Below are 22,375 nucleotides of genomic sequence, written 5' to 3'. Positions count from 1 at the left end.
ATTTCTGATAGAATGACCTACGATTTCACTTTTTTTAAATTATTATTATTATTATTATTTTGGTATAAAACTTTACAAAATGTATACATTATTATAAAATAATAATAATATATACTATTTTATATTTATTTAATTAATATTATTATTAAATTATTTAATTTTATAAAGGGAGATAGAAAGAACAGTCTTGCTACGAACCAGTTAATTTCTAATCACACTTTAAGTAAAACTATCTTAGACCAATCTCTATTTTTTTTCGTTTGAACACATTTATTTTGTATTAAATAATATTTTGCTAGGCAACTTACAAAAGACTTATTGAGCATGCGTTCAAATCTGCCTAAAATTAAATTACCTTTTTTTATTTTATAATTAGGCAATATTTTCATTACGAGATACTTTTTGTATTTTAACTTTTTGTGTTTAGTCATTGATTATACCATCGGAGGAAACTAGCAACGTTGAAGAAGCAAATCTCTAGAAACAAGTCGTGTAATGGGCGAGACGGTCGTGTCATATAGACTATCGCGAAAAGTGAGAGCTATTATCAACCCCGGCAGGTTGGAATAAACACAGCCGCCTTAAAAATCAGTAATTGTGTAAAAATAGGGTTGAGAAATATCCTTAGGTGTTCTGTACAAAAACTGCAAACTGGCAACTGAATCGCTAAGACTCCTGAATAATAAAAAAATATGAAGATCGGCCGGAATTGCTTTCTCCATTCTATTATATTTTATGCCAACCGTGTCTTTATGTTTTATTATCAAAAACCGAAGCAATATAGATTCATCATAAAAACGTCTCAGTAGTCGTCTTCGTTTCCCCAAGAATAACTCTCCTACATTTTGTGGCCCCGAGTGCATTTCGCTTTTTTACCAATTTGCAGAGCTACACAAATATATTTTTTTTTTGCAGTTTGAGTTTTTTAAAAATAAATTCCTAATTATTTAATTAATAATTTAATCAATCTCTTTCGCATTTTCCCGTTTAGCCATGAGTAAACACAGGCAAGACACTAGGATGGCACCTGAACACTTTTGAGTGAACTACAGAAGAGTTCGTAAATGCTTGAAATGCATTAAATTAGTATTCTCGCCACAGATCACGATTCTTTGAGTATTATCCCTAAAGAAGATCAATTTGGATTTAGAGAAGCACATCAACGATTGCTGTCCAGGTTACAATAATAGCAGATGACATGACGGAAGGTTTGGATACTGTGGAGTAGTAAGTCACAAACATACCTGGTTGAATTGTGAGAATATTTATTAACATTTCGAATCATGGAACCGGCATGCCGGATTAAAGGTGTGGATTCACTTTGCGAATTCCAATTGTAAAACAACTACGTGTTATATTTTTCTTAGCTACCAAACATGTGATTTTTATCGCAACTATTTTCTTTACTATTTTCCCAGATCTTCAAGTTGGTGTTCTTTATTTTGAGTGCCACCGCAAAATATCCGTTGGGTCACGATGGTGTAGGATACTTTGCCAATCCCAATGCTACCTATATATTGCAATAAAACTGCGGAACTAAACTTCTTTAAACCTCTTTTTCATTGAGAGGGAGGATGCAAAATAAAACACAAAACCTTTATGAAGGTTTCAACAATATAGTTTTGGTCTGTTATTTATGTTAATAACAATAAGTGGAGCATTTGAATACTCTTGAGACAGAGTGTCTCATTTTCAACCCTGGGCCAAAAATCCAAAGTGAAGGAACTGTTACACAGCTAGAAATCTGGACTGGAATCTGTGCAAGCAATGTAAGTTGTATATGAAAAATTAATGCTGCGAAATAAAAGTTCCGGACATTGTCCTACTGCTTGTTGCGGGATCGGATTTTATATCTTATTACGGACCTGGCCTTCATGAATGACACGGGGGCTGATGTAAGTAGTATTTTTAATGAGCCCATTCATAGCCTAAATGCAGCCTCTACGGTCTAATAAGGCTCCTTCTTTAGATAGATTACATTTAGGCTAGGCTTAACTGAATGGTTGCACGGACCCACAAAATCCTCGAAAAATGGTATTCAACTGGCTAGATTGGGTCTCTTTTTAAAACCGACATATAAAACAGCTACTATAAGTATGGCTTTTGTAAGCTGCCACAATACTATTACTTCATGTTCTTATTTTTATTTTTAAAATCCTACATACATCACTGTTTTTATTTTTTAAAGTTATGTTAATGAAAAATATTCTTACAACAAACATATATTCCTATTTTTACTAAAAAATTTATTTCTGTACTTTGCAATTTAATTGTGGTCCTTGTAAGGTGTCGGGTTTTAAATAATGTTTGGCCAGATTATAACATGTAGTTAGTTCTTTCCTGTCAAATAAAAATAAATAAATAAATAAATTAAAAGCGAAATCTTCATAATTTCTTTTGGCATAGAAAATATTATAAATTTAATATATATATATATATATATATTTTTCCAAGAAAGACAGTCCCAAAGATTTCCTCACTTTTTACCAAAAGAAAACAATTCTCTATTTCAATTTCCAGTCGTATTCAAAACAACACAGTTTTCCGAGATATTTTTGTCTTTATTATTTATTTTTACAACTAGTTTAACAAATTTGTCCACTTTTTAACATTAGACTAGCGAAACCTTATTTTTATGAATGAAGACAGAGTAGTGCAAAATTTTGCTTAAGTTTATTTTAAAAAAAAGAAAGAAAAATATCCATCTATTGCAGAAAATACTTAGTTTACTTTTTTCTTCCTCATATTTTTATTATTTTTTTATTTTTTAGGCCAGCAATATATATTTTAAATATATAACTATTCACTCACGTGCTGAACAAAATAAAACGGAACACCTTGGTTATTTGAGAAATTGGTTTAAATATTTAAATTATTTAAATGAAATATATTTTTTAGTAAATAACTTATTAAGCACATTCATTTTAGAAGCATCTAAGATCGTACATTGTAAACCCCAAAAATACGTACTTGGGACCATTCTTCAATTTTTTTTATAAACATCATTTTTTAATTACTACTATGTATTCTAGGTTTATTCATATTTTTTCACCTAATTATTTATTTCTATTTTTGTTATTCCCGTATCTTTCAACTACTATACTAAATGACGGGTAGAGGGTGTCCAGGAATACTTCAGAACCACGATAACAGTGGTTAGATTCAATGTTACTCTTGTGAATTCCATTAATTTAATCCTATAGGAGCAAATGCATTTACGCAAAAAATTATAAAGTGATATGCTGGCAATAAAAATTATAATAGGGAAAAAAAGTGTGCTCGCTGCTCTATTGGAACAGACCATTTCCGGCAACCGTGCAAATTCTAAATATTATTCGCCACTACATCAAGGAGAATTCGCCTTGATTTAGTATGTCACAAAATACATTTGCTGAATAATTTAGAATAACACATTAAACATACGATAAAACAGGCCTCCGATTCACCATCTGAAGTAAATTGTCACCTCACTAATGCATATTTATACAGAGTTCTCGTTTTTTTGTTTTTTTTTCTCAACAAGTCAATGGCAGGTTTAAAATCTCGTAACACTTGTTTTAATACATTTCTGCCCTTTAACTCTAACTCCGAGACATTCGTATTTTCGAAATTTATAATGTTAGGATCAACTTATTCTAAAAGTTTTTATTTAAATCATAAATATCTTATACGTACTTATATGGTTATGCTAAATAAATATTTATTATTAAATATAAATTTAAATACAAAGAGAAAACTCCGATTTGGACTCTCTGGAGAGCTGACCAGTGACGCTGAGTAATAAAGGAAAATCTAAGTGTTGTCAAATAATGACAATATCTCAAATAAAGCGATGTTCATTTTTATTTTTCTGCACTGAGTGTATATTTTTTATTTTCTTATTAAATTACGTTATTTGAATAGATTTATTCTTGTCTCTCATTTTCAAATAAACAACCTCGTTTTTTCAAAAAGGGGTATTCTGTTTTTCGGTTTTGTTCTTTGTTTTAAACAAGATAAATGCATTAAAAAATGCTCCATTATACATAAAAATTGAGGTTTTTATTAATATTATCATTATTTTAAATGATTTTGTTTCACAATCATGAAATGATTTTTGAGAGACTGTGTCCCAACCAAATCAATAATCAACTAATTTTACCTCATCGCTATAAAATTTGTCTAAATTATTTAAAATTATATTTCAACATAGTTCTTTCAAAAAGTTTCAAATACTTAGTCCTTAGTAAATTTTGTCTTAATAGTTTTTTTTTTGACAATTCCATTTGTTAATAAAATTGTATTATTTCTTGGGGTAAAAATTGAGGGTAGCCGAGAAAAAAAGAAGCAATATTTCAAATTAGCCAGGTAGCACAAAATCTGGGAAAAGAAAATGCCGAAGAAATGCGGCGAAGGATTAAATGTTTCCATGATAAAAAAAAAATCTGCAGTGTTTGAAAATTGCAGAACATCTTGCATCCTATCCAGAGTGTACTATATACCCAATCGCAATTTGCAAAAGAATGGGACTCAAAGAAAGTGATAAAAAAAAAAAAACAATAATAATGTGGTAATCCACCGCCAATGACATGTTGTGGCCGATAGCATTAGTTTTGAAGCAGAGTAGTTTCTGGCACCACGATTTCTATAGTCAAAGAGAAATTGGATGACGGAAAGGAGGTAAGACGATTCCGGCAGGGAATTGAGCTTATTTTTCCTAGACAGCTTTCTTTCTAGTAGGAGCTCTGAATATAGGCTACAAATTGTGTAATAAAGTCAATCGTCACTACCAAACTCGAAAACTAGCATGTCTAACCAAAGTTTGCAAGCACGCTGGGTAGATTTGAATAGAAGATACTAAAGGAAAATTTTTAGGAAAAATTAATTATTACTGCGCATTACTTAGAGCACTGTATACATACTAGAGCTATATAGGGGGATATTAATGTTTCCTCTCAGTGAGGAGCAACATTTGAAATATTGGGGATGAAAGGCTGCGCCAAAAACTGAACTGGGTGCAGCCCAGAAGATATATTCACCACATTAAACCCCACCATGTTGTGGAAAATAGAATTATTTATGCTTCTAAAATTAAGAAGTGAATTTATTTATAGGATCATTTTATAGGGCTGAAGATTAATAGGTTGTAAACAGCTGGCCAAATTATACGACCAAATATGAGTCCAACAATTATCACACAGATACACTCCTCTAAAAAGTTCTAATTTGTAATATTGTATGTACTACTCTTAAGATTTGAAGACAGTTTAAAAAAATTAGTCCCTAGGATCAAGAAAATTTCTCAATTTCATTGCTGCGACGAAATGAGAAATTGCACTTTCTCTTCAAGTGACTCGGCTACCACTCAATAGTAAAAAGACGAATTTTAATTTTGTTCATTGAACCCAATCATTTCAGATAAAAAAAAAAAATAAGAAAATAATTAGAATTACAATTCTAAGTAGATTTCAATCATTTCCAAGTCATTTAAAAACCTTTCCAAGTTTTAATTCTCACTAACAATTTTTTTTTGTACTCAAAATGTTTAGGTGACTATTCACTAAAAGTACAAATTTGTAAATCTTAATCCTGTCCCGTGTTCCACGTTGAAACTTTTTCCCCGTAAAAATGGTAACAGACTGAATGAATTTGAAAATATACTTAAATGGTGCATTTTTAGCTTCTTTGGTTGGGTGGCCGACGACAAAGAGGCATAAAAAATAACTCCGTGCAAGAAAGTAGCAATTTCCGATTGGCTACAAGGCATTGTGTATGCACTTCGGGACTTGGTCTCTTTTCGCAGCATCTCGTAAAAAACCACTAGTGATGGGACCTTAAAACAAAGCTCTTTCACGGACTCTTAATTGGAGTAGCATATTCGGGACTGTGGCACTCTAAGATTGTTCTGGTAGACTTGAAAAAGACTCCCACACCCTAACTCTTTAACAGAATGGAAGCAGAACTGTAGGATAAGTCACACCTTTTATGTAAGTCTTCTTGGTCATTCTCTTTCTGGCTGACCACTCTTGCTTAGCTAGGGATCTCTACTTGTTACCTTCTTTTTATTACCAATTCAGCAATTGACATAGATAAAGGTGATGTCATTTTATCCGGTAGAGACGAATAAGAAACTCGGTAGATGTTTTATAAAAAAGTCATACTCGGTTATAAGAAGATTCTACAATGGTCTAAAATCTTGCAAAGCCACCTCTTTTTTTTTTCTGCCTGACATGTATAACCATTCCGTCACAGGTTTCGAATTTATTATTGGTGATATCAGGACCCAAAAATTACTCACGAGTATTCCCTAGTCACAGATAACTTTCTCCTTCGGAGGGATAGTACACTGTAGAAGCGGCAGAGCGAGCAAATCTAAAAGCAGCATTGGGTGACTCGAACCTAAGATCTTTGTTTTTCTAACACTGAATTTGTCCCTTAGATTGTCCATTAGCTAATGGAAGACAAATTTTTCCCTCCCTCCAAAAAAAAAAACCTTTTATGTAAACCAAAAATTTCGAAGCTGGAAGAAAATTCAAAACCCGATCAGAATTAAGGAGAGAGAAACAAAGAAGCGTACTGTGGCCTGGACACAACCTTCAGCCCAACATTGCAGCGGCCGCCACATTTTCTGGGACCGAAACGTCGTAGTTGACGGAACCTCGTCCAGTGCTTGCCTTTAGATTTTTTTTACAGCTCACTATCCTTCTTTGATGGACAATATTAACGCATAAAAACACTAAGTTCGCCCCAGAGTGGCTAATAACTGCACAAGTTAACAAAACTGTTCAAAAAAAAGAATGAAAAGGTTCTATTTGACTTGAAACTGATAGAATTTGGTTTGGAATTGGTATTTGGAAATGTTTTTTACTTGTATCGGATGGACCCAAGTCAGAGAACTATCACAAAAAGGTCTCATAAACAACTCACACAATCTACACGTTTCGCAGAACGAGAGTTAAGGATGATTTGTGCTATTAATGAGGCATTGCCTTTTGAAGGAAACATCCGCATATGAGTCCTAGTTTTTAGGAATAGTGACCCAGAAGAAAGTGAAAACTCCTGTTTTTCCTTCATTTGCCTTTTAAGCGATTCCTAAACATTGGCATCTAATATTTCATGTCGTAGTCTCAGGAAACTCTTTCGCCTCAGTTAGGAGTCTTGTAGCGATACTCTAGCTGTTGTTATTCTCCCACGCTCGTTTTTCCTTCATTTCCGAGGCTTGGATAATGTCGCGAAGAGAAAGACGGGACTATTATTTAGAGGAGAGACGTTTCTAATATGGGATCTTTGCTTTCTAACTTCAGGCCGAAGTGGGAAATTTCTAGGAAGGCCATCAGGCGCAATGGGAGAGGATATGCACTCGCGGCCTAAAGACTTAGCGGCTGTTTCGAGGGACGCTCTCACTTGCAACCCTGCGAGGTTTTGAGCTGAAGAAATATGTTACTTGCTAGGGAATAATGCCACCTAAAACTATCACTTCTAAAAACTTTTTTCATCAAACTGTTTTGAAACAGTCTAATGAAATCACATAGATTGTAGATTGCTTGATTCAAGAGTTTAGTTTCTGATAATCTTGGGTCACTCCGATTTTATATTTCTACACAAGGGTGCAAATTAAAAACATAAAAAACGGAACACCTTGAATAATATCACAATTTTTTTGACTGATTTCATTATTACAATCTTACCATTCCGACTAATTTAACCCCCATCCCTAGATAACTGTTCTCATCAAAAACGCACGAAACGTGTTTTTGGACTTTCGTCTCTAAGTTCATTGTTTTGCTTAGAGATACAAAAAAAAAAAAGTCTTAGTTTCAAACACTTTTACTATAAAACGTTAAAATGAGTTGAAAAATCTGTATCATTGGGGCAAACGGTGGTGTTTTTAGCACCGGAGTGAATAACAAACTATAGTTTAAATTTAGTTTCGTAGGCTGAAGAAAAGCTAAAGAAAAACCTCAAATAACAGCAAGGTGTCTTTTTTACATTTTCTCTAACTACTGGTAATAAACAATATTTATTAGTATCATAAATTTAAAACCAAATCGATCAACTGAGAGCCACATCATTGAATTTTTTAAGATTCTTTTTTTTTCAGGAATGTATCTTATGTTTTATTAACTTACATCATGTGTACACTCATGTAGGACTCTTTTTTTTTTTTTTTTTTTTTTTTTTTGGTAGCGGAAATCAGTTAAAGAGGAGTTCTAGCGGAAAGGTTGAACAAAAAGTTGAGAATTAAAGTTTTGAAAATTGCAGCAAGAGAAAATTGTATGAGCGTTCACACTAGATTTTACATTTGCACCCTTGGGTAGTTTGTATGTAAACCTCTTTTCTTCCTTTTTTATTTTTTGCAGACAATTTCCTTTATAATTTAAGCATGTGAAGACATAACTACGAGATGCAAATTCTTTGTTTGCAGTTGTATTCTAAAATGTATAAATAATTTATGTACTTTTTAAGAGAAAAATATGCTGCAAAAAAAAAAATCTACTACGCAGATTCTTAATATTTTACTCAAAAACGTTTATTTTAAATTTGTCTTATTGTATATTTTTGTCTTTCTTTTTTTGTCAAGATTTGTAAAAATTCTTGGATAGCAAACAAGAAACACTGATCTTTAGTTTATAATTATTGTTTGTTTTTTAATTTATTTGTAATTTTTTTTTTCGTTTGAGCAACGTGATTGTGTGTTTATTTAATATTAATTTTCTTGTTTTTTATTATTTTTCTTTTATTTCCTCACAGAATGCCCATTATATTAAACAAAATTTGAACGATTTTTTTTTTGAAATTTTATTTATTTAGATTTAATAAAATTTCTAAAATAAAAGAGAAAAATCAGTTTTTTTTTCTTTCTTGTTTTGAGCATTTAATCACATTTTTATTTTTAATATAGTTCTTTGGGTTTCAATACCTTAACAAGATTATCTTTTTTTAATTTCTTAATTATTTAATCTTGGCGAAGCCGTTTTTGCAATAACATTTTGATTGGAGGGGTACCCACGTTGGTGGTACAATTTAAAAACAATCAGCATTCTACTATTACACCAACCATCAAGCTTAGGTGTCATGAACGTGACATTTTAATAATCCTTCCTGATTTAAAAAGTAAATTTTTCAACATTAGAGTAAAAAAACATCCGTGGCGAAAAACCATGAAAAATCAAATATAAGATCGCCAAATTTACACGGCCTGCCAATCCCCGGTATTAACAATTTTTACTTCTTAGTCAGAAATATACAGTCGGTAAAAAATAAATTATTGCTCAAAAGTGCAGCTATCTCTAAAAGAAAAAGTCGTAGGCAAATTGTTATTTTTTAGGAAAATAGCTTTTTCTAGGCAGCAGTTGGTATCTTTCTCCATTCAAGGCCTTGTGTGGACCGCTGGTAAGTGTGTAGGTATCGCGATACCATCTCACCCCAAAACCTTTTGAGGCACCTCGTACAAAACTCTCTGAACAACTAATGAACGAAATACTTTTTTGAGGAAACATGTTGAAACACAGATTAAACTCCATTTCACGCGTTTAAGGAAATCAGAGCAATATGCTCGCTGCAATCTGGAGCTGGTGGATCGAGTTTCCGAACTGAGGGGACAATGGGAGTAGTTATTAGGGCGGATTTAATAAGCCCACTTACAATTTTTATTTGTAATTCATTTATAAAAGCTAAATATCTACTTTACTTAATTTTGATTATTCATTATTTGTTTTATTTAGTACAGCTCTTATGAATTGTTAAACTGGTCCTCTCGGATATAAATACCTATAATACAAAAAAGAGACTGCCTATCAAGCAGTTTTGAATTTACAAAAAAAAAAAAAAAATTCTTACCGACGTTTCCACCTATTGGGCTTGGAATTTGATTAATAATGTTAGATAGAAAGTGGGAATTTTTAATGGTTTGCCTGAATTATTCTTTTAACAATAATCATTGTTTGTTTATTCCTCAAGACTGAAACAATCATTTCTGTAATATCAAAGAGAAATTAAGGTTGTTTTTGTATTTACCAAGACCAGCCTCCAAGAAATAGAAAAACAACTATCTTAATGTCGACAATGGTCGCTAAATCAATCAATCGAAAATGAGATAGAGAAAACAAATAAAAAATCTAGGGTCCCCTCACAATCAAAAAACTCATAACTAATTGCCAAAATAATAATAATAATAATAAAATACGGCTACGCTTAAAAAGTATTATTTTTCAAAAAAATAAAATAAAAAATAGTCCCATCCCGAAATCACATTAGCTTTTGTGAAATAAACACTTTTTTTATAATGTCGCCTTGTAAGCTACATATCCTTTTTTTAATTTTATTTTTACATATACAATTATTATTTTTACTCCTTTTTAGTTACATAAAATTATTTAAACTGTAGTATATATATATATTTTTCATTTATTTATTTATTTATTTTTGGTAAAAATCCCGATAATTGTAGGCCATATCCACTGTAATTTTATAGAACACTAATCACTCCTAAAAGTTCCTTTGTTATTATTATTAAATGAATTCCCTCGCATAAAAATACAATTGAATAAAAACTTGTTTTATTATTATTATTATTTTTAAATACTGTTGTAACAGGTACCAATTCTGTATTTTACGTTTCGTTATTTTTTATATATATATTTTTTAAAATGTCTATAATATACATATAAAAACACTCGGGGGCAATAAAAAGCGCAACTTCTTGGTTATTTGAGATATTACTAAATCCCGCTTGAAGAGAAAATTGTAAACCGGGATATAGAACATGTTCTTTAGAACTTCATCTTTTTGTTTGTTTACTTTGAAAAAAGAAGAAGATATCTGTCTCTTATTTTATTTTCTATACACATTGCAATGAGTTTAATAACAACCGGAAACAATGTGCCCAAGTGCCCAATACTGATGGATGAAATGGTCATTAAGTTTATTGAAAATGGCACCACAGACACAGTGCAACCTGAACTATGTGCTAAAGTCTGTGTAACACTGTAGGTCAAGATAGCCAGTTACAGCAGATGATCCTAGATTCAAACAGTGTAATTCAAACAATGAAGTGATTTCAAGAGATAATTTCGTTATTGCCTTTGGAAACTGGAGAATTAATTTAAACTGCAGTTTGCTCATTCCCTACCCTTCTTTTTATCTTGAGAGTTCAACAAATTAGAACCGACACGTTAAAAATTATTGAAAATCTATGTATGAGCTCACATGGATCTGCCCTTCAGCGGGATGAACTTATTTGGCATAACTAATTAATGACTGTAGCTACTAAACTTTACAAGGGCACTTTCTCTTCCGTACTTTCCTCCTCTTACTTTTGCTGAAAGCCTCGAATTCCTCGTACGTCTGACGAGGGCCAATTCGTTAAAGCTTATCCTAATAAATTCAAATAATCGTCCAACAATATTGGTGTGCAGCTCATCTGGGACAAAACAACAGTGGAAGAAGTTAACGTTTTTACGTAGATGAGTCCTTTATAACTGCCTTTTCCCCATAGAATCTCCATTCCAAGAAAAAGAAAGCAACATCTCAAATACACAAGGCGTTTCATCTTTGCTTTTTCTTTTGCACCCGAGTGTATTTTCAAAAAATGTTAAAGTAAGTTTAATAAACGGAATGCATTATTAGTTAAAAAGATTTTTTTTGTTTAAATAATTAATATTAATAATATTCTTGGTAATATTTAAAAACCTAAAAACAAAACAAAATTTATATATATATATATAATAAAAGACATGCAATTTTTAAAGAATTTCCATTAAAGAAGGAAAACTAAATTTGAAATATTACTAGTAAAATCTTCGAATATAATACGAATATCTTAAATCTGTTTTCGAGTTTGCTTCGCTATTTGTAGGATACAAATAAACCAACAAAGGGGAAGAAAACATCCTTATTTTAACCATATTCAAACTGATTTCGTCCTGCCACCTAAAATTTCTTATTTTGCTATTAATCTGAGGACTAAAGCTTTTCCAGCAATTAATGGCAATCCAACACAAGCGACCGCTCAAGTGGAACCACATGTCTGTGCTTATCTCTCCCCCTCTCTCTTTTAATCATCTACCGTCCTTTTTACGGTTACAAAAGTTTATCACCTGGTAAAAAGATCAATTTGGTTATATATATATAAAAAGACTGGTTAAACATAAAAAAAATTCAAGCAATTTTGCTTTATGAACAAGGCTACAAAGTCACAAAAACTGGGCTGTCACGTTTGCTTAAACAAATTTTAGAATGTGAAATGTGCCGAAAAATTAAGTTTAGAATGTGGCATCCTCTATCCTTTTAGATTCTGCAATCTCGACGCCAGCTTGAGAAGTGGATCCTTGCATACCAGCCCCACAAAAATTTCAAGTGAATTAGTTGGAGGCTATGTCCCCTCTTAACTATAAAAGGCTAGAAAAGGCATTGTTCAACAAATTGTGAATTAATTTTGAGGGCTAAATGAGACGTATACATGGATTTAAAAAAATATATTAATGTAAAAGAAATGAGATTCAAATAATACAATATGTGGTATGAGTTCCAACGAAGGTTTAATGGTAAGAATCAAAAGTTTCAAATTCGGTTAATATATTTGACTAAAGGCATACTTCTGAAGAGGTTATCATTTTTATTTAATTAAAGGTTCAAATTAATTCGAAGGTTGAGCGAATACAAAAATAATGAATACAAATTTATTTTTCCCCGGCTTTTCTACTAGAAAAAGGTCTCAACCAACAGGACATCTTTAGTGGAGATTTTCTCTTTTAAGATAATGTTTTTACACGAATAAAAGGCTGCTTAAAAATTGGTTTTTTAAACAAATAAAAAACAAAATTCATTTAGTACATATGTATAACTTTCTAGGTACTTGAAAATTATAACAAATGTTCGGGATTTTAAGAATATTTATTAATTCTAAGAAAGCATCTTAAAGTATGGTGAGTTAACTGCTTGCCCTTATGTTGAATTGGACTAGCCATTTGTACGCAATAAACATAGACCCCTGGTGAGGTAGTAGTTTCGTTCTACTTCTTGGATTTGGCGAATTCTAGCTTACTTTACACACATGCAATCTCGCACATCACGTTGCACAAAATCGCTGCAATCGCACATCTTTAAAGACGCATACTATATATATATATATATATATATATATATATATATATATAAAATCTTTCAGATCGCAGTAAATTCAAAGTAATAGTCTCTCCCTACAAAATCAAAATCTCAGGTTATTAATAAGATTCGGCATTTTTGCTTCCCTGAACAATTACAAAGATATATTTGAATTTTTTTTAGATAAATGTTCCCAATATACGTACTTAAAAAAAAAATTAAAAATAGACTTCCCAATCAAAATCACACGATTAGTAATATGCAAATTAATTTTTTACGCATAAGTTCTAGCCAAATAAATCAATACGGTTGAATCAACAACGTTGGTTGAACGATTTGCTAATTCTTGTGCTTTTTTTAAAGTTGTGTACAGTTAAACAGGCCCCCAGTTTTTTGTCAAGAAAAAAAGAGGCATTAAATCATGAGTTATAGTTTCAAGTAAAGTGAAGATGTATTTTTTAAAAAATTGCCAGTAAAAAGTTTTGAAAAGTATTCTGATTGCAAAATTGCACGAATGAGTAAAACAAAAAAAAACATTCGCCACTGTCTGCCAGTCATGTTGTAGTCTTTATAACGAAAAAAATAAGTTTCCAGATTTTCTTTAAAGTTCTGTGCGAGGATTATACAATTCTGCCCCGTATTATATACAAGATTTTACAGTAATATTTGTTTCATGTATATATATATATATTTGAATATTAAATATATCTATATATTTATCAAAATATGTGCAAGTATATTTTTTACTTTCAACTTTTGTATTTGGACTGACTTTGCCAAGATTTTATTGGCGAATCATTTAGGTATGATTAAACTCTCCCAAATAAATACTTAGCCCTAAGTAAATGCTCACGGTCGATAAAAAATGTCCTGCTACATCGTACTTTTGTTTAAAAATTATTATAAGTAATATAATATTTAAAATTTGGTGGTTGTAAATAATTTCTGCAGTATTTTTTTTGACTGTTTAACAATGTTTTTAATTTTCCTCATTTAAACATTTTTTCCATTTGAATTTTATTCAAAAAACCTGTTTTAGGTATTTAATTAATTTAAATTATGGGTGAGAAAGTAAGTAATGTGTTCCATTCGTTTGAACAATTTGCAGCTTTGCTTTAACCTAGTACCTGGTAAGTCAAAAAATCTTACAAATCAATCCATCAACCAAATCGATATAGGTATCGATCAGAATCCAGTAAAATACAATTTTCATATATTTCGTATTTTCGTATCAGAAGTGTGTGGACACAGATATGAGACTATTATGCAATTCTGGTCTATATATAATTGCTTTAAAACTAAATAAACTGCTTAATTTCTCCATCAAAATTAGAACTGCTTCTCTCATAGGTTGTGCTGTTTGTGAACGCAGAGGAGGAAACAGCTTATTTGTTCGCTGGACTCATTAGGATGTATTTTTATGTATTTATTAACGCTTTCCCACACTGTATTAGATACATATACGGGAAAGCGTTTGTACATAGTTTCTGACACTGACGCTCTCAATTCCCGGTCATTCGATGAACTGAAGTGAACAGAGTTAGACATCTCAATCTTTACAGCAATTAAGACAGGTAACTTGGTTGCCTCCGCGTAGTCCTCGCAATTTCCGACGAAGTCTGGTAACTTGTCGCTTATCAGGCTTACAGTGTAACCAGCTTACTTATATACTGTAACAGCTAACGTTAAGTAAAACGAAGAAAAAGGTAAAATCAATTGTTCATAGCTATACAGTTCTCTTTGGCAAATGCAGGTGATAGCATTGTAAATGGGCTGGTCCCTGACTGCCACGTTAGCAGAAGAGACGGAAGTGTTAGGGAATTCTTAGGCAGATGTTACCTGCTAAATTTCCCCCAAATTAAGCTCTGTTAACAAATCATTTTTATCTTGATTTTCCAATGCCAGAACTCTATGTTATTAATAATATTCTTTCGCTATTAGTACTACATAAATGTCCAGCTTCAACAGTTTACAGTCACACATACTAGAATGCAGATTACTCATCAATGCAGAATATAAAAAAATATAGAACAGGCTTTTTGCGACTGTTATGTACTGCAGATCTTTGAGGTTGTAATCGCAGCTCAATCAGAATTCTAAATTGAAAGGTACAAATTGCGGTACAAATTCACGGCTAAATTTAAAATGAATGTTCTAAAGTGGTTCCTTTATGCTATCTTTTTTTTCCCTCTAAAGCTTCTCCGTTGTGAATATCCCCTCAAGTCAGGATATTTTGAATTGTGTTTTAAACCCAGAGAGCTTTTTTGTCCTCTCCGCATATTCATTACCCAGCACATCCACTGTAAAATCATATCAGAGCCAGCTTGTATAAGGTTAGTAATGACGTTTTTTTTAAAAACATCAATTAACTTCACGATTTAAAGGAAATGATTACAGCAAAATTTGATTGCCTTGTGAGTATAGAGTCTAAGAACAATGCAGTTATTCTAACTCAAACTAAATAACATTTTCCCTGACTACCAAGCAAAAAAGCCCCCAATTAGAATGTCGGACAGCTTATCACCTCAGTAAATTTTATTTAATTTTTTACAGCTCACTGCTTTTACGTTTTTTTTCTTCAAGCTAACAAACACCAGTTCCCTCAATTTTTACACCTAAGCCCAGACAAATTAAATACAAATAGAAATTAGTACAACCACCATATTTGAATACGCAGAAAAGAGAAATTAAAAAACCAGGAATTTTCACTTTATATATAATACATCCTAAGACATACGACTATATTAAAAACAATGTGTTGTTTTTATTTAAGGAATCCCTACACACAAAGCAAGATAGAATTAAATTTCTAAATTGAGAATAAATAATTTAGAATAATTGAAAGAATAAATAAAAAATAAAAAGAGAAGAAAATAAAGAAAAAAGAACAAGTTTTTAAAATTTTTTATAATTTTTTTTTTTTTTTTGTAATTATGCTACAATTAAATAAAAAACATAAATACACAAATACAACTTTTAATACAAATAAAAATTATGGAAAAAGAAAAATAAAAACAAATGCAATTAATTAATTGAATTAATTCAAAAAAATCTAATAAAAAAACACTTTTAATTAAAATTAATTAAATCTAAAAAAAAGAGCAAAATTATACTACTCATGTAATTATTTTCTTATTTTTTTTAATTTTTGAAATAGATATACCATGTTTATGGGGGGAATGGGAAAAGTTAAGAGGAAGTTCTACACTTTCTCGCTCTATTTTTTTTAATTTCGTCGAATACGATCCTGTTTTTGTGTCGAGTAACACACTATTGTTTGAGCGTTCCTTGCTCTAATTGAAAAATCATCTTTGATGAAAGGAGGAATCCAATCCCAGCCCAGTTTTGTCTTTGGAAGGCAACACTAGATGGGTCAATATTTTATGTCACAAAGAAATGCCCAGGATGTGATCACAAACTAATAGTACCCTCTGTAAGAAAACCACAAACAATTAAAGCAGAAAATTCTGACCCATTCAAAAAAATTTATCTACCCCAACAAATTCTTTATCAAGCTAGCCTGTTCTTCTAATGAGTTTTAAAACACAAGCCTGCATCACCACAATCTCCTCGATGGAAATATTATTTACATTTGACCCCACTTTTAAATGTTATCGAAGAGAAAAATTCCTCTAGACGCCATAAAATGGTGAAGGATAACTGCAGCCCAAGTTCTATTTATAAACTTTTTCTGATCATCCCGATGTGACAGTGGTACTTTTACTCCTCTTTGAAAGGATGGGGCGGCAGAAAATAATACGCACCTGTTAGCAACCATTTGAATGTAGAGGTTTTGTTATTGTATTGCACACAGCAGGTTGAAAAAGCTTGTAGTTGTCACGGAAAATAATCAAATCTAAGTTACATAAAAACCTTTATACAATAATTACGAAAAATGTCAAAAACGGAAAAGAAAAGACAAAATGGAGCTAAAATTCAACATAAAAAAATAAAAATTATGCTCAAACGTTTGAGATAGCATAGTTAAAGAGAGACTTTTCTTCTTCTTCAAGAAAAGTCACTGATCTGTTTTAAGAAGAGGCAATTGTCCCAACAACAATGACTACCAAACAGTAGTCCTTCAAAAAAAAAAAAAAAAAAAAAATCAAAAAATTTAAACTAGTTCAAACCAACAGATCAAATATTACAAATACAAAAAAGAAAACTGGACAAGACACAACAAAGATAAAAACGCAAAAAACATATTAAGAAAAAAATTAGGAATACTATGTAGCAGACACATACAATTGGGCATTAATGACCAAATAAAAGAGTAAATCTAATTTTTAATATTTTTAATCAGTCGGGTTTCCCAAGTGATTTTTAAAACACGACAACTTTGAAGAAGTATTTTTATAAGTTCAGCAGTTTGACCAAGGAGAAAAACTAGTTCTTTCTTTCACTAATATTTATGTTCACAGAAAAATAAACTAAACTCCCAAAAAAATTTAAGCAATCTAATAATTTTTTGCTATTATTTTATTCTTAAAGAGCTCTTTTCTAGGGAGTTGTGGCAAAAGCTCAATAAAAAGTCGTCTCACAATGTAAAGGAGCTTAAGAATAAAAGGGTAGTTCTGAACGTAGAGGACGTAGAGAACATGGCGGCATATTTTTTTTAATCTAACGCACGTATCGCATACGCCTATGTATCCTGTAGCTTGTATTTTTATTATTTTAGATGATACTTGCATATATTCTGAAAACTTTAGAGAAGAGCGAAAACAACGAAACGATTTTAAGGAAATTGGGAAAAGACGCTTTTTATAAAGACATCTTGGCCAATGGTATACGAAGAGAAGAAAAACATAAGAGGCTATTTTTAAAACGACTTTCTCCTTGCCGACTAAACTTCCTTCTTCTTATAATTTAAGGGTTACATTCATTCACAGTCCACATTTTTCAATTTTGCATTCCTGGAATCAAAATTCAGGGAATAATGCTACAGACTGGAAAATTATTCCTAACATCCTTATCACACAACAGTAGGAGTTACTACAAAAACTATTCCAATATTTTTGAGAAGGTAACTAGATTAATAAAATGAAAATAAAATAATAATAATAATAATGAAAATAGATCACTTCAGTAATCGAAATTCACTTTCTGTAATAAATTTTGTTTTAATCAACACTCACCATTTTGGCCATTTAGCAAAACTACTCGTACATCAATTTAGAACCTTCTCTTAATCAACTGACAATTTTCAGAAGAATAAACGAAAATATTTCTGAATACACAACTATATAATTGAAAAATCATAAAACCGATAAATTGTATCATATTGCACATTATTATTACATTCCCATTCAAACATCGTACTTTAGGAAAATAAAGAACTTGGTCTCACAAAGTACGCTAAAAAAAATCCCCCAATAAACGCTTGAGTAGTATAATTTTAAAGAAAATAAAATTTAAAAACTAAAAATAAACCTAAAAAAGCACATAAAATTTTTAATTGAAATTAGGAGAAAAAAACTCAAGACGGAAAATATAACACAAAATCAAAACCTCAAAATAAAAATGTTAATAATAATAATAATCATAAAAAAATTATTATAATAAATCGCCAATTGCTAGGGGAGAATTAGAAATTAAATATATATATATATTTGTATATGTATATATATATATTAAAAATTAATTTTTTTTTTTTTTTTTTTAAATACTTTATCACTTTTTTTGTATATATTTTGTATTTTTTATAAATTGTAATATTATTAAAAAAAAAGAAAGGAAAAAAACAATTAAAACTTGCACATATAAGAAAGTTCCCCTTTATAAATAAAAAAAAGAAATAAACAAAATTAAACAATTATTTTACGTTTTGTTTATAAAAATGATCTAGTAAAAATCATTTTTGTTTTTCATTTATTTATTTTTTTTTATTTTTTAAAACTTTTTTCTTTTTTTTTTTCTTTTTTAAATAGATAATAGTTAGTTAAAATGATCTACAAATTTCTATATATATATATATTTTTTTTTTTTTGGAATTATCCAATTGGTATAATTTTTCTTTTGTGTGTAATTTATATTTAGAAATTGGAGATGGACACAGGGAAGAGGACTTCAATTATTTTTAATTATTTTTGCTTTTGGAAAGGAATTTACTTTTAAAAATTATTGTTGTGGTAAGGTAAAGGTGGGACTTCCTATTTACAAAATTATGTTTTTGTAAGTTTGATTTTACAGTTTTTCTTTTCGTTTTAAGTACAGACTAAGAAAAAATTTTAATTTGGGAAATGGAATACATTTTTTTTTTTAAGGGGGTTTAAATAAAAATGTATTCTCTTTGAATTGATTTATTTGTAAGGTGTCTATTCAAAGTTAAAAATTTTGTTCGATATAAGATTTCCACATAATTGAAAAAAAAAAATCAGGGATGAGTTTTCATTCCAATTTTTCAAAAGAAAAAATAGAGAAATGGAAAAAAAAGAAAAATCAAACTGAGTGAATCCAAAAAAGTAATACAATAATGATAATAATGAAACAGACAGGTCACAGTTCCCTGGTTCTGTTATATCAGAAACAATAATCAAGTTTTTAACTTAAAGGGTAAATTAGATTGCTTTCAAGTAGTATCCCTTATGAGTTTTACGGTTAAATAAAGTTCGTACCTTTTCTTATAAAGTTCCGTTTAAAATTTAACAAAGTTGCAATTTTTTTTACTACGACTGGAAATTAACCAATAATAATTACAACTTTCTTCAAAATTAAAATTTCACATTTGTCTTCTTTTGCTCTTTTTGAACAATTTCAACAACTTTCACTCCAAATAATTTTTCCTTACCCATTCATTATTTTAGCATGTTGATTAGACAAAATATATTAAAAAAGAAGATGCAAGAGAAATGAGGTACTAATTTTTCATAATGAGGAAGTAAAGCTTAAAAAAATGATTAAAGTAATGTGATGAAAAAATCTCGTGTAGGTTCAAAAAAATTCACTAAGGAAGAGTTACAATATTAAAATATTTCAAAATTTGTTTTTTTTTTTTTAAGATTGTTGTCATTGTTCATTTTTCACTCAGATTGATTATACCACCTCTACTAAGAAAATTCATCCTTAATAACCGTCTTACTAATTTAAAACTTTGAGACACCTATTATTTTATTTTTTATATTTTATTTCAATTGGACGAAAAGAAAAAAATTGTGATTTCTCATTTAGGAACATAAAAATATATAATTAACTGCAGTTGTTGCCATAATAAAAATACACAACAAAAAAACAGATAAATTGAAAAAAGAAAAAATGAAAATTGAAAATGTAAATTAAAAAAAAAAGTCTAGTAATAGATCTCAGCTGACAAAATTTTATTAATTTGAAACATATTTATAACCAAAATTTTAAAAAGACAAATTTGATGTTACGATGCAGATTCATTGCGACGCATGTTTAATATGAAAAAGAAAAAAACCAATTAATCGTCAGGTAATGTTTAACAACTACAAGTTAGCCATTACAATAAACGTTCAAGAGAAAGAAATGGTATTGGGCCGGAAGAAGGCGTAAAAATGCTGACTTTAAGAACTATGATATAAGACAAAAATACATATGGTTGTTTCGTTCACGTATTGGAGCGTTTTGAAGGCAAGTACAAGCCAAATAACAAACTGAACCCTCCCTCTAGAATGTTATTTTACTGCATTGTAAAAAGGAATTTCCTGGAGCCAGTCTCACGAACGAGGCTGTAGTAATTAGGTTGCAAACCGTTTCTTTCTTTCAGGTATTTTTAGATACCCTAAGCGGAGATACCATGGTTTAGGTTCTATTTTGTTTTAGTTATATGCTCAACTCATACTTTTTTCACTTTTTTCTGACAACACTGATTAAATGTAAAAACCACGTAATACAGGCAAAAATCTATATGCTAAGATCTAATACTTTCTCAGAGAGTTTGGTCTTTTGAAGAATTTCGATGGCCACCGTTTCGACGATTCATTCCATTTCGTCAGGAGAACTATGAATAAATGAACATATTTTGTTTAAGTATAGATAATCATCTTTTTAATAAAAGGCTATTCGAAATAGCATCACATCAATATTTATAAGTACTACTAAAAATATTATTGTATGAAGAAGCTAACCTTGAATCTTAGTCCAACGAACTTATCTTTCATTCCAATTCTTAAAAAAACCAAATCTCCGAAATATAATAAAAAATAAAAATCACGGTACATTCAATAAAATTACTTTAAATAAATAATACGAAATTGCAATAAATAATCCATTTATTTCAATACATTACCTACTTTTTGTAAAACAGAATTTAAAAAAATTATTATATTTATTTCTGTATGTTGTGTATTTATTGAACAATGTATTTTTTCAATAAATTAATTCCCCCATTACGAAAAAAGAAAAGAATTTATTTTCCATTATAAAGGAGGCAGGGAGATAAAAATTGCACTAGCGAGTAGAGTGACTAGTCTCTTACGGGGAATAGTATGTCCAAAATTTTAGGACCTAAGACTGGGTTGCCTAGCAGTCAATTTTTTTTGTATTTTGTTTTTGTATGTACAAATGTCATTGTTTATTATTTTATTGATTGACTGCATTTTTTTTTGGACATTTTTAGTTTTTTTTTTAATTTAAATTATATTTTTTACTTTTTTTTTTGAGTAAAATGACTAGAGATGTCACAGCTTGAGTGTGGTGCTGACAAGCATCTGTTTTTTTAATATAAATTAAAACAAAAACATAAATTATAATTATAATGAAAATGAAAAACAAATTCATTGAAAATGAAAAAATAATTCATCAAAAAGGGGTGAAAAATAAAAAATAAAAATGGGCAACAGAATTTTTTCTTGCTAAAAAAAAAAAAAAATACAAAAAGTAAATAAACAAAAATAATAAATGAGAGAGAGAGAGAGGATAACTAAAAAGTACCCAAGTTTGTGAAAAAAATCAAAACAATAGTTCAAAATTAAATTATAATCTTCCAATACCAGAACGAAAAAAAGTTTACGATGTTTTACTTTTATTAGTCTTAAAAGAGACTTGTAATACTCGATTACCCAATGTGTAACCATTCAAAGATTGTATGGCAACAACCGCTTCATCATAATTTGTCATCGTCACAAAGCCAAAGCCTTTGCACTTATTCGTTTGTAAATCTCTTATAACTTTTACAGATTGTACGGCACCAAACGGACCAAATAACTGCCATAATACGTTTTCTTCAGTTTCCGGTGCTAGATTATAGACAAAGATACACCAACCAGAACCGTTCATTGCGTTGCCGGGCAGCATGGAGTTGGCCAGTAGATCACCGGCTAATGGGGAATAC

General features: G+C 30.2%; 1 protein-coding gene across 14 annotated transcripts in view; it reads right to left on the bottom strand.

Annotated features, from left to right (window-relative positions):
- fne (ELAV like RNA binding protein found in neurons) overlaps positions 1 to 22,375 on the bottom strand; it is a 113,184-nt gene that overhangs the window by 12,673 nt on the left and 78,136 nt on the right. For all 14 annotated transcript variants that reach the window (XM_074137805.1, XM_074137809.1, XM_074137806.1 and 11 more), the window contains one exon: positions 1 to 22,375. This exon is cut by the window's left edge and continues 12,673 nt beyond it. In XM_074137805.1, coding sequence (XP_073993906.1) covers positions 22,051 to 22,375 — 325 coding nt within the window. In that variant the 3' untranslated portion in view covers positions 1 to 22,050.

Source organism: Rhodnius prolixus, unplaced genomic scaffold, assembly GCF_049639745.1.
Source record: "Rhodnius prolixus isolate KJV_2025 unplaced genomic scaffold, Rpr scaffold_11, whole genome shotgun sequence".
Lineage (NCBI taxonomy): Eukaryota > Metazoa > Arthropoda > Insecta > Hemiptera > Reduviidae > Rhodnius > Rhodnius prolixus.
This window is presented reverse-complemented; position numbering and strand designations above follow the sequence as displayed.